This window comes from Meriones unguiculatus, chromosome 9 (genome assembly GCF_030254825.1).
Source record: "Meriones unguiculatus strain TT.TT164.6M chromosome 9, Bangor_MerUng_6.1, whole genome shotgun sequence".
In the NCBI taxonomy this organism is placed as follows: Eukaryota; Metazoa; Chordata; class Mammalia; order Rodentia; family Muridae; genus Meriones; species Meriones unguiculatus.
The window spans coordinates 47,221,560-47,234,087 of NC_083357.1; the positions used below are offsets into that span (position 1 = coordinate 47,221,560).

A 12,528-nucleotide genomic window follows, 5' to 3' on the forward strand; every position below is an offset into this window, starting at 1 on the left:
AGGACCAGGATGCTATTCTCCATTACAAGTCAGTGACCCCATTCACCTCACTGCTCAGGCTGGGGTTCCTCACATTCCTTCCTGCTCTACCTCCAAATCATGGGCAAATACTGTCATCCCTACTTCAAAATATTTACCAGTTTCTGTCACTTCTCAGCATGTCTGACATGGCCATTCCAGCCCTGTACTATCAGCTGGGCTTCAGAAAGATGGAGATGTATGTGTCTGCGAGCCAGTACAGTAGCCACTAGCCACACACAGCTACTGAGCATTTAATATGTAGCCAATGACTAAGGGATCAAATCTTCATAGCAGCTTCATTGTTATATAATTGTACCTCTATATTTACACTGAACAATTCACCCATTTCAAGGTATAATTCCAGTTATACAACAACCTCATCATCATTAACTTTCAAATGTTTCCTCATCCCCAAAAGCTGTCATCTGCCTTCTTTCCCCCCTGCCCCCAAGCCTTCAGCTCCTTAAACTACTGTTTTGCACTGTGTCTGTGTAGATTTGCCCACTCTGGACATTTTTTTTAATAAACAGAAGCATGCAACATCAGGTTTTTTGAGGCTAACTTCTTTTACTTTTCAAGGTTCATCCATGTTACAGCACGTACGCACTCTTCATTCCTTGTTATTTCTTAATAATGCTCTATTATATTGATGCACCACTCACCGAGTGATGGACATTTATTTGTTCATTCAGCAGCTGATGGACATCTGTGTTATGAATAGGCTACTGTGGATAAAGAATAATGAAGTTCATTGTTTTAGGCTTCATGGGCAGTTGTGACTAATGCTGCTATGAGCATTCATGTATAAGCTTTTGTGTTTCATTCACATTTTAATTTTTCTTGGGAATTACTGGGTCATGTACTAAATGTGCACAATCTTTTTTAGGAAATGCCAACAGTTTCCCAAAATGTCTGCAGAGCTTACTCAGCTTCCGGCCGTGTGTGAACCATTACAGGTCTCCACAGGCTCACTGACTACTCGTGATTGACGTTTTTGTTACAGTCATCCTAGTGAGATGATTCTTCAAGTGGCTTTGGGATGTTTCCCTTTATTCCCAATCATATTGGGCTTCTCTGAATCCCTGTTATCCATTTGTGTATCTTCTGGGCTAAGTAAATCTATTTGGGTCCTTTGCCCATTTTCATATTGACACACTTTATATTACTGGGCTCTTTTCATGTCCTAGACAGAAGCTTCTCATCACACACATAATGTGCAGGTGTTTTCTTTATTTTCCCTCATTTTCTTGATGACATTATATGAAGCATAAATGTCTACAGTTTTGTTCAAGTCCAACTGATCCAGTTTGTCACCATGCTTTCAAGGCCTTTTCTTGAGGTCCTAAGTCTGGGGCTGGAAAGATGTACTGCTCTCATTTATTCTAAAGTTTGTATTGTTTTGGCTCTGTGATCATGTTTTGTTAATTCGATATTGTGATAATAGGTATAGACATAGTTGAAATAAACTCTTCAGCTTCAACCACTTTACATATGCAAATCAGAGATGCTGAGCTTGCTGCTCCAACTATTTGCAAAATTGTTTCCTTGCCTCCAGCTTTTAACTCTGTACTCATTAAGCAGTGTCTTGCTCTCCCCTTTTCCCTCCTCCCAAGCCTCTGGGATTTCTTTTTTGAACTGTTTTTTTTTTTTCAGTTAATTAAAAGGTAAGCAACTAAATGGAGATAGGGTGTTGGCGTGGGTGTGCAACTCTGCTGTCACCAGCACCACTCACCTGCATGGTTGGCTGCCAGCCCTGCCAAACTGCCACTGTGCCTGTCATTATCCTTTCTCTGTTCGCCAGTCATCTGCACTGTTCCTTTGAGAATATTCAAAACCTTCTCATCGAAGGCTCCGCATCCTCCAGTAGTCACCAGTTACGGGTACTACAGAAGTGCAGGCTCCTGGCTACAGTCTGCCCCTGGTGGCCTCTGGCCATTTCCTCTCCCCAGGTCTCTAGACAGACTGGTCTTCATGATGGACTTTTGGGTTTATTAAGCACTGTTCTCATTAGGATTCTTGGCAGTTTCTCCTCCTTCTAGGAGCCTGTTCTCAATAATCATTGAATTAATGCCTCTCTATCATTCTGATCTGTTCACATATCACCTCTCTGAACTAAATAACAACCTCCGGTCACTCTGCATTCAAATAGTCTACATTATACTTCTTCATAGCTAACTGTATATCACTTTGTTCGTTTGTGTGTAGTGTGTTTTCTTCCCCCACTGTCATCGTCCCAAGTTCCATGGAGGGAGGATCCTTCTCTTCCCAGTTCCCATAATGCTTTGCACACAGTAGATTTGAGTACATAAAACATTGAGCTTACTCCTTTCATGGCTGTGATCTTTGCTAGACTCAAATAAACAACTCCTGTCTAATCTCACATGACCTTTAATGAAGTACCTCTTTAAAGTGTTGCATCTACTGTTAGAATAACCTCAGACCCAGTTCCTGGAAGTAGGCACTCTCTGTTTAAATTAGCTGTTTGCAAGGACAAGATGAGTGTCCATGGCTTAGAACTGTAAGCGTTTCCAGCTCAGACATTTGGGGATGTGGAATATTAGGGGTCTTCAGTGCATACCTAAAACATGTGAAGCCTAAAACATGTCTTCGGGATTTTGAAGCTAGCTGCTCCCTTTTTACACTTTCTCTTCGTTCACTTTAACATGGTTCTCCCACACCTTGTCCCCTCTCGTTACCCATCTTCCCTCAGCCTCCAGAATCTTTTTTCTTTTACGTCTGTGGTAGAATCTCTCTTTGATCTCTAGGACAGCCCCCAGTAGCATTCATCATAGTTCAGGGCTGTGGGTGCCCAAATATGCATGGACAACAGCAGATGTGCTGGAAATGTGGATGCAGAAATCACTACCACCCAGTTTTGGGACCCCAGAACTGAACCTGAGTGTGAAGGAGGACAAGAGGTGGTCCCTTCACTCAGGAAGCCATTCCTGACTTTAAAATGGTTTTGCAGTCTCAGAGAATATCTCCCCAAATAGAGTCAGTCATTTTGTACTAACTTTGTTGCTGTACAGTCCCGAGTTAATTACAAGAGGAAGGTTTGAGAAGGTTCTAACACTGAAGCACTTGATGTGTTCTCAGACAAAAAGAAACTTTGGTTTTAGAAAAACATAAAATTGATGAAAATCAAGCATTTGTTCTGTTTGAAAGTCCAATTTTGTTTTATTCATTTGAAGGAAATAAGACGAAAAACAATACCACTGTAATGAGAAAGTACCTTCAGAATCTCATAGGAGACATCTTTTTTTTTTTTTTCATCATCATCATCTTTTTTTCCCTTGCCTTGAAGGAAGTAAATTGTTTACTATGTTCACTCAAATGTAATAGAGGAGATCACCAATTCTTGTTGTGGTTTGTATTTTGAAACATTTGGAGTAGGTATTAAAATTTGCTGTATGTGTGGCAAATCCATTTATAGAAGTTTATTAGGCCATTCTTGTTTTCCTTTTGTGGCTTCTGTTCATCTTCCATTACACTTTCACTTGGTGTTAGGTATTTTTATGCTGCAATGTGTAAAATAGGATGCCCATTGTATAAGTGGTCCATTGTTTATATATCAGGCAGCCCGTGATCAGACTTTTCAAGTAAGGACGTCTGTGAAAGGGTGGTGCGTAGTTGTTCCTGGGTTTGATATTCATTTTTCACAAATTCCCTTGAAACGTTGTTTGTTATTCAGCCTTGCTTGGAGGTCAGTAATTGGCCAAGGCCACATTTGAACCCTTGAGTCTCACATGTCAGCCTCCTGAGTATAATTCATGGGGAGAAGAGGTACCCCCATCCTGTTTTGTCAACACACTGTAACAATGTTAATGTTAAAATGCTTAATAGAAGAGAATATAAAAAACATTAAATACCTCAAATGTGTATCCAAAGCAACATTTTCATCCACTTGGTAGAGGTGTAATGAAGTAGAATAATCAGCAATCAACTGTATATCTCACAACATAGCTTGATTGTCATGGATATGTATTATTTGATGTTCCATGAACATATTTCATGTTCCCATTATTTTCCATTTCGTTCTTCATCTTGAATTACTGCCTTCTAAGGGAATTTTCTAGAGGTGCTAGATAATGTAACAGTGAGGAGAGCTATTTAAAAACACTCTGATGTGTGTCTGTAATGTGATTGTGGGTTTTTAGGCCATGGAGACTGAGTGACAACTTTGTAGGTTTGCTTTGGCCATCTTTATATGATGGTCAAGGTCAGGTTGCCAGCTTTGCGCACCACAGACATTTCCCACTTAGCTGTCTCATTAATGCTTAAATAAGTTTAGTTGAAACATGATATCAGTAAACTAGTGTCTTTTCAGATTGTAAACATGTTGTCATATAAGGATGGAGAAAAACAGGACAATTTTGAGTAGCAAATTCTATTTGCAAATTAAAAAAAGAAAGAAATGCCCTCATGTTTTCATAGATGGTTCTACTACTCCATTTTCATACTCTAAAAAGAAAGAAAGAGAAAGAAGAAAAAAAGAAAGAAAGCAGAAAAAACAGATTGCACTGCTGCCTTCTAGAAGTTAATGTGGCTTCTTCTTCTTTTTTTTTTTTTCTTCCAGATACTCCACTAGCAAGTGGTCAAGCCACAGACTACTTGTTTGTTGGAAATATTGTTTACACGGTAAGTGTAGCACTGCTGAGCGTTCTGAAAGGGCACACTTGTGGGTTATACCTCTGCAGGTATGCAAGGCTTTCCAGATTTAAATTAGTTACTCCATGTCTTTATGGCCTATGGATTCCTTCAAGTTCAGGCTGCTCAAGAAATACTCGTACTGCACCAAACTCCTCTCTCTCTCTCTTTTTTTCACAGTACGTTGTGGTTACAGTTTGTCTGAAAGCTGGTTTGGAGACAACAGCTTGGACTAAAGTGAGTTTGCTTTGGAATTACTTCTTTTGCTGTTATAGATAGTTGTACGCAGTGGTCTCCATTTAATCCTTGAGGAAACAATAAATACTATACAGTTGTCTTATTTCAAATTTTGCAAGTAAAAATTGTTTTTGATCTTTGTAGAGGCAATTTGGACTCAACCACATCTAGTGATTGATTTGCTTGGCACCTAGCACAGCTTATAGCTATTACTCTGGGGGAATGGGAGAGAATGAGGGGAAGAGAAAAGGAGAAAGGGAGGAGAGAGAGAAAGAAGAGGGGAAAGAGAGAGAGAGGGACAAATCAGGAAATGCAGTATTTACACCTAACTTTACTATGGTAACCCTGTATTGTCCTTCATGCTCTGTTCTTTGTGTGTGTTCTCAAATAAGAGCATGCACTGTAACAATACAGGTTTGTCATTTTTTTCCTCCAAAAAAATCTCACGTTTTGAATCCCTAAAGCACACTGTGAAAATTATGGTTCACGATTAGAGAATATTAATTTGTGTAGCTAGCCCAGGCTTGCTTTAGCAGCACCCTCTTTCCTATTTGGTTATTTCCAGGATGGGCTAACAACCACCCTTCACAGCATTTCTTTGCCACAGTGTAATTGTAGCACATTTACTTCCTGCTCTGATAAGCAAATAAAGTAGGATGGAAGGTCAGTACAAGCCAGGGACTCTGTTAAAGGATATTGGCAGTTTTTCCAGGAGGTGGGAATAGTGACTGAGCCAGGAATGTTTCAGGAAGAGGAGGTGAGTGCTAGAATACAGAAGGGCTTGTTCAAAACTAGAAGCTAAAAGGCAGAGTCTGCTGATGGATTGGCTTGTGTGTTGTAAAGAGAGAAGTCAAGAGCATAGAGGAGAAAGACCAATGCCTTAGAGGGCATAGGATACCCATTTGACCTCAGAGAAGTGAAGAATAGAATTTGAGTTACTAGAGCCAAGGAAGAGAAGGAGGAGGAGACGTGTGGGGGAAGCTAGCAGGTACAGGGTACAGGGTAGTATAGCATGGTGGGAGGAGTCACTTTACTGTCCCGTAGGAAGTGGGCAACTGTGCTGAGTACTCACTAACTGTATTTTTTAACACAACTGGAAGGGAAAGTTTTGAATGTTTCCCACATTAAGAAATTGTATGTTATGTGTCCGTGGATAAGCCAGTTGCCCTGATCTGATTACGCACATGCACTGGGATATACCCTGGACCTATAAATGTGAACGATTGTGTGTGGGTTTTCAAAACTTTAATGAAATGCAACATTTCAAGTTTTTAAAAGAGGTGTTATTCATTCCAGGTTGTTTTCAAATAGTCTCTGTAATAAATAGGACAGATAATGTCTCTGAGTGATAAATAAAAATATTCTGTCCATTCGCCCATTTCACCACTCTCTTGTCAGGTGGCGGAGCCCTTGTTTTATAAAGCAAACACCCGAGAACTCCCCAGGGATGGGTGGGTTATGGTTGGGGGATGGATTTAGAAGAAGGTTGGGGGGCTGGAGAGATGGCTCAGAGGTTAGGAGCACTGTCTGTGCTTTCTGAGGTCCTGAGTTCAATTCCCAGCAACCACATGGTGGCTCACAACCATCTATAATGAGATCTGATGCCCTTTCCTGGGATGCAGGCACTGTATACATAATAAATAAATCCTTAAAAAAAAAAAAAAAGAAGAAGAAGGTTGGGCTCTAAGAACTTTCATCTTCAGGATAGGTTAAGCCACCAACAACTTGAATTTATCATTAAAAATTCTAAGACAAGAAACTCAGAAAGACAGAGTTCTCCAGTAACTAGGGCTTGGATGTGGGTGGAGGAGGGGTGAACATATTGGCTGGAGTGGACCCCCCCTTCAAGGCCTAAGCATCCGTTTCTTCTGCAGTTCAGTCACCTGGCCGTGTGGGGAAGCATGCTGATCTGGCTGGTGTTCTTTGGTGTCTACTCAACCATCTGGCCGACCATCCCCATCGCTCCTGACATGAAAGGGCAGGTCAGTACAGTGACTCCTGCGCCATCGCCATTGTGCTGTGCAAATACGAGAAAGGCTGCTTTCTGTGTCTTGTGACAGTATTGAGGCTCAGTCGAGGCTTTTGTACTCTGCTTGCAGCAAAAATGTATCAGTATCAGTCGATGAGCCTCTTAAATGCCTCTAGAAGAGGTTGTCTCGCCCACAGAAGTGGCGTGAGAAGTTTGAATATTATAAAATATCTCACCCGACGTCCTCCTCTGGCTTACACAGCGTGCCCACGTTTCCTTGGCACGTTTTTCTAGGAGCACACTTCGATCTATAGTAAATTAAGAGCTTGGCTTGCGTCTATGTGCTGATTGTGTGCAATGCCGTTTGTGGCCCTTGGACAATAGGCATGGTTTTGAGGTAGTCATGGCCAAGGCTTGTGTTGATTACAGGCTCGATGGTAATTATATGATTAACTGATTAATCGGTAACAGGTCACTTGTAAAATAGCAACCGAAGAACTCTAGTAACCAGATAATTGGTGTGCCAGAATCTCTCTTTGTTCATCTAATCGAGCCAGCCAAAGAAGCGATATTAGAGACCTTACGCTTGTTTGAATTGTTTCTGATATATGTTTTTAACATTTTTATTATTATTATTATATTTACATTATTATTATGTCTAACAGTGAGCCATTAACAATGACCAATTAGATCATAGAATTCCATCACATCAGGTGTAGAGAAAAGGAGGAAGGTATGGCCTAAAGCAGCAACCTCCTTAGTTCACAAAGGGAGGCTGTGTGAGCCCACCATAAGCCCATGCTGGCCCACATGGCCAGAAACCTCTTCGATCCCACAGGGGTACCCTAGCCCTAGGCTTTAGGAGCTACTGAGGCCTCACTGGCTAGGCTCATCCCTCTTTGTAAAATGAAGCAACATTTTGTTGCCACTTTAGGTCCCTTCTCTATGCTGTTTCCTTCCCAACTAGCCAGAAACCCACTGATTGGCTCTGCCTTGGCATCTCTCTGGTTCCAAACCAGCACGTACAACCATAGGCCTCAATATCTGTGAGATTGTCATTGACTGTAACACTAGCCACCTGTTAGATGGCATACCCTTAGAGTAAGTGTCCGTGCTGGTCTAGCCTCCTGAGTTGTAGTAGGGTGCTCACAACACAGGAAACAGAAGCAGGGCTCAGAAGAGATTAACTGAGATCAGGGCATGGCAGTCCTGACCACTCCTGCTGCCTCACTCAACAGAAATGAACAAAGCCCTGGATCTACCTAAGCCTAAGTGTATGTCCAAGTGTATGTCTGTTCATGAGACAGCGGAGGACTGTTATCACTTGCCTTTTACCCGGTAAATAAGCCAGCCGATCCCCTGAGCACCCTGGCCTGTGTGTGAGTGAGGATCAAGCATGCCAGCCCTGCCCTGCAGGAGTGGGTCTGCAGGTCACGGCCCCCACCCCATTGCATCTGTGATGTCTGTCGGGAAAGGAATCAAACAGCATGCAAGTGTCTGAACTAGAGGCAGGCCACAGCTGGCAGGATGGAGTTGGTGGGCGCCTGACTGGCAGACAAAACCCGTCCCTGGTAAATGCTTCTTTTTTCTGACTGCTCTAGCAAGCCCTGCTCTGTGTACACTCACTTTGGTAACTGCAATTCTGAAGCAGAGAACTGGGCTTTTTGCCAATTCTCATTCTCATAACATGGCTGGCTTTCAAACTATGGAGAAACTAAGTTCACCGTGGAGCCATTAGGGTGCTCTCAGCTCCCCTGAGTGAGGCCGAAGGTCGTGTGTGTCATATCCTGGATGACAACAGTTCAGTCAACAAACGACAACATACATTTATGGAAGGTCTCATGATATAACATGGCCCAGTGACATAATACCGCAGCCATCTTGGCGTGTGTAAATACACCATGGGGAATGGGAAGATCACCGTCAGGTTCATTTCTCAGATGTCCTCTTCATTTAAGTGCTGCATGGCTATCCTTGAAGACAGTGAGCTGTTATAAACCGACAAAGGATCAAGAACTCCTATGTAATTAAATTAGACCACACTTTTGTGTGAAAACTTTAAATTTTCCTTCTTTCTGTTGGTTGGTTTCATCAGGAAGTAAGTGGGTCATTTTGAAACAACACAACTAGGTAAGACTAAGGTTTCTGCTTGGTATCAAGTGAAGGGAATGATACAGTGTTCATCAAAGACCCGTTTAGCATCTGTAGTCTTCTGCGGTGAGATCCACGCAGGAAAGGGTGCATGGCTTTGTTGTGTGGCTAAGAGCAGCATCTCACCTGCCCCCTGACTCAGCAGTCTAGATTCTCTGAGCAGTGGCAAAGATGTATTAAACAGTGTGTAATGATGTTGAATAATCACTTGGATAGAGAGCTAGGATAGGACTGGATAGGACTAGCCTGACCTCCCAGATCGAGCCTCGGAAGGGATCTCTCCTGTCACAGGAGGAACTGTGTCATCAAAAAAGAGACAGTGTCTGGGTTCAGGTTGTTCTGAGGACAAAGGGTCCCCAGGGGGAACTGTTGCAAGCATGCCGAAGCCGTATCCACTGCTAAGAGTAATGAGCATCCTGGGAAAAGGGTGCTTTTAGTAGTTAATGTTTTATGGCTTTAATCCCAGCACTCCAGAGGCAGAGGCTGGTGGATCTCTGAGTTTAAGGCCAGCATGGTCTACATACCGAGTTCCAGGACAGCCAGAGCTACACAGAGAAACTTTGTCTAAAAATAAATGAGAGTGCTTCTAGTGGTTTTCATAAACTATTCTTTGTAGTTGACTACCCAGTGGGGTTTTGGCAAATGACAATTTTTTGAAGCTCTAAGAATTAAAGTAGTATCTAACAGCCAATGGCGTTTCTCCCCTCAAGAGCCAGAGGCAGATGCTATGCTGTCTATTCATAATGTCTTCAGCCATTGAAAAGATACATTGTTTCTGCTGAGATTTTCCCCACCAATGTGACTAAGTATTTCTTTGTCTAGTCTAGTCTGTTTGGAGTTTTTCTCACAGAGTTGAAGGCAGGTCTTCCCTTGCGGGCAAAGAGAAGGAAGAGCTATAGAATGAAAGACTTCTTTGCCACTGTCAGCTTCATCTTCCCCACGGCACCTTGTGACGTGGCATGGGAAAGTCCAGCAGCTGCCCAGGAAGTCCCAGTGAACATTTGTGAAATCAGAGAAGCTACCTGTGGGCTCTTCCAGAGAGTGCATTCCAAGGATCTTAAGAGGTCTTAGTTTTTTTCTAGGACACACTTAGATCTATAGTAAATTAAGAGCTTGGCTTGCGTCTATCATGGTGAAGGGCACAGCCCAGCGCTATGAAGAGTCAATGAGGATGGGTTTTTGCAGGGTACTGTAACCATAGAAATTTCTCCATTGTGGCTAAAATGCTCTAAAGTAGAACATAACAGCTAATTTCCTTATCTTGACTCCATCCACAAGGTGCCCTGCTGGTGTGGGGCTTGCAGGGAAACTGAGCTAAAGCCAGGGCAGTCTGTGCTTGCATTTTCTCCCGGCAATTCATTTCAGGGCCGTGTGACTTCACCTTTGCTCCGAAGTCAGGAGACAGGAGACACTGCCCTAGTCAGGGCCAACACCCTGGGCACATCTCTTGACCCGCAGTGACTTCCTAATCAGCCAAGTCAGAATAAGGTCAGCCATGATAATCACTCTGGAAATAGCCTAGGGGAAGTCAAGAGCACACGTGTTCTCCTTCCCTGGAAGGACAAATGAGTTTTGAACCCTTCTGCACAGAAATAGTACAATTTAAAACCCCAATGGTTTGGGGCCAAAGAATTTTAAAAATTCGAAGGGAGTTTTTCTCAGTAAGGGCTGTTGACTGCTTGCATTAGCCTCACCCAGGCTGCCTGTTAAGATGACAGTCCCTCAAGGTAATATGTACATATAATTGTGCATACACACACACATGCAGAGAGAGAGAGAGAGAGAGAGAGAGAGAGAGAGAGAGTCAGCTCTCTAGGTGCGGAGGCCCAACTTAAAGATAACTGTTCTAAGATATCCCACTGTAACACTTCAACTCCTGCCGGATGCCTAAGAGATGGGCACTGAAAGTACCCACATCAGACCAAATTCCCATGGGCAGGAGTTGTGTGAGATATGCCAGGTAGTCCCAGTGGGCACCTCGAGGCTGTTCAGCTTTCTAAATAGGGGATTGTACCAAAGACATTACGTGGCTTGCCATGGAAAAATACTCCTCACCAGCTTTTCCCCCCTTTAAAGTTCATTTCATTGCTAATAAAAGAGGGAAAAAGCCCTCTCACTTCAAAGCTTACAAACTGCTAACTCTGACTTCAGTGCCAAACACCAGACCCCAGCCAGTTACTGGCATGAAACAGGCTTTTTTTTTTTAATCCTAAATATGGGAATGGACTTACTTGTGAGCTTTCCAGACACACTTTGGAATAGAGTGCAAACCCCACTGGGCTAAGTGCAAACGGAGGGAGGAATGGTGGAGGAGTGTCCTTTTGCTGTCTCACGGAGTCAAAGGGGTTTGTAGCCCTTCTTCCCCAAGAAGTTGCCTCCCTGGATCATGTTGCCCGTTCGATTGCAGGTCTGGGAGTGCCCGGGTGAAATGTGGAAACACTGACTGTGTTTGCAGTCGCCTGTGCTCAATGGTAAGCTGAGAAGACATGCAGGCCACCTTGCTCAGCTGCAGTCCTGGGGTGTTTCCTGGAGCCCCGGGTTGCCAGGTGGGCATTGTCCAAGCCCCAGGCTACTGTCCTTGGTATGGCAGAGGGTCTTCTACCCGTTCACCTTTCTGAAGATGTTTTCACACATATATGACTTGTTCAAGGCACAGCGCCTGGGGACTTGTTTCTTCCCCTGGCTACAGGGCAGTGCTTAGCCAGTAGTAACTGGCTCAGAAGCTCCAAGGGGACATTTGCTCCCTCAAGAAGTCCATCAAGAGCCACCCACCTTTTCTTCCAAATGGTGTGGATACAGCCGTGAGCCTGAATTCTGACTGTTCCTCAAATGCTAACATATACCCAGTTTCCCAGCCTGTGGCACTAGCGGTGGTCTTTAGGTCACTGGAAGTGTGTTCTTGAAGGGATAAAGGGAACCCAGCCATTCTACTTCCTTTTGTTTCCTCAAAGAAGAGGGTGATTTTGTTCTGTCATGTGCTCTCTTCCTGATAAGCTGCATTGCCGCAAGCTTAAAGCATGTGGCCAGCTCACAGATCAAAACCTACAAAACAATGAGCCAAATAACATTCATAAGCTGATCATCTAGGAATCCGCTATAGTAACAGAAATCTGAGGACCACAGACCCCAGGGATGGTTCAGTTAGCAGAAATGAATCTGCCCTCAGAATCTCAACACCGGTGTGAAAGACAGATTACAGTGACAAAGACAGATGGCAGCTGTGGAGGAGGGAGGAACTGAGTGAATATATATTCCCGAATATAATGTATATTTATATAGCTGAATTATATATATATAAAGTTGGAGACCCCATGAAGTGGCTTCCAGTTCTTGCCACTAGCAGTAAGGGGAGCTCACCCCTGTATCCTACCTGCTTCTCACCAGAACTTCAGAAGTATCAGCACTGGCATGATAAAGAGCTGTGTCCATCTTCTTCCATTTGTCATTCATCCATGTTAATTTTTTTAAATATCTGTCAGCAAATTAAAGTGTGCATTGCACGC

At 43.2% G+C, this 12,528-nt stretch overlaps 1 protein-coding gene across 4 annotated transcripts in view; it reads left to right on the forward strand.

Annotated features, from left to right (window-relative positions):
• The window catches only part of Atp8a2 (ATPase phospholipid transporting 8A2), a 512,095-nt gene that overhangs the window by 374,876 nt on the left and 124,691 nt on the right, over positions 1-12,528 (forward strand). For all 4 annotated transcript variants that reach the window (XM_060391096.1, XM_060391095.1, XM_060391093.1 and 1 more), the window contains exons 31-33: positions 4,598-4,659; positions 4,849-4,905; positions 6,780-6,887. In XM_060391096.1, coding sequence (XP_060247079.1) covers positions 4,598-4,659; positions 4,849-4,905; positions 6,780-6,887 — 227 coding nt within the window. The remainder of the gene's footprint in view (positions 1-4,597; positions 4,660-4,848; positions 4,906-6,779; positions 6,888-12,528) is intronic.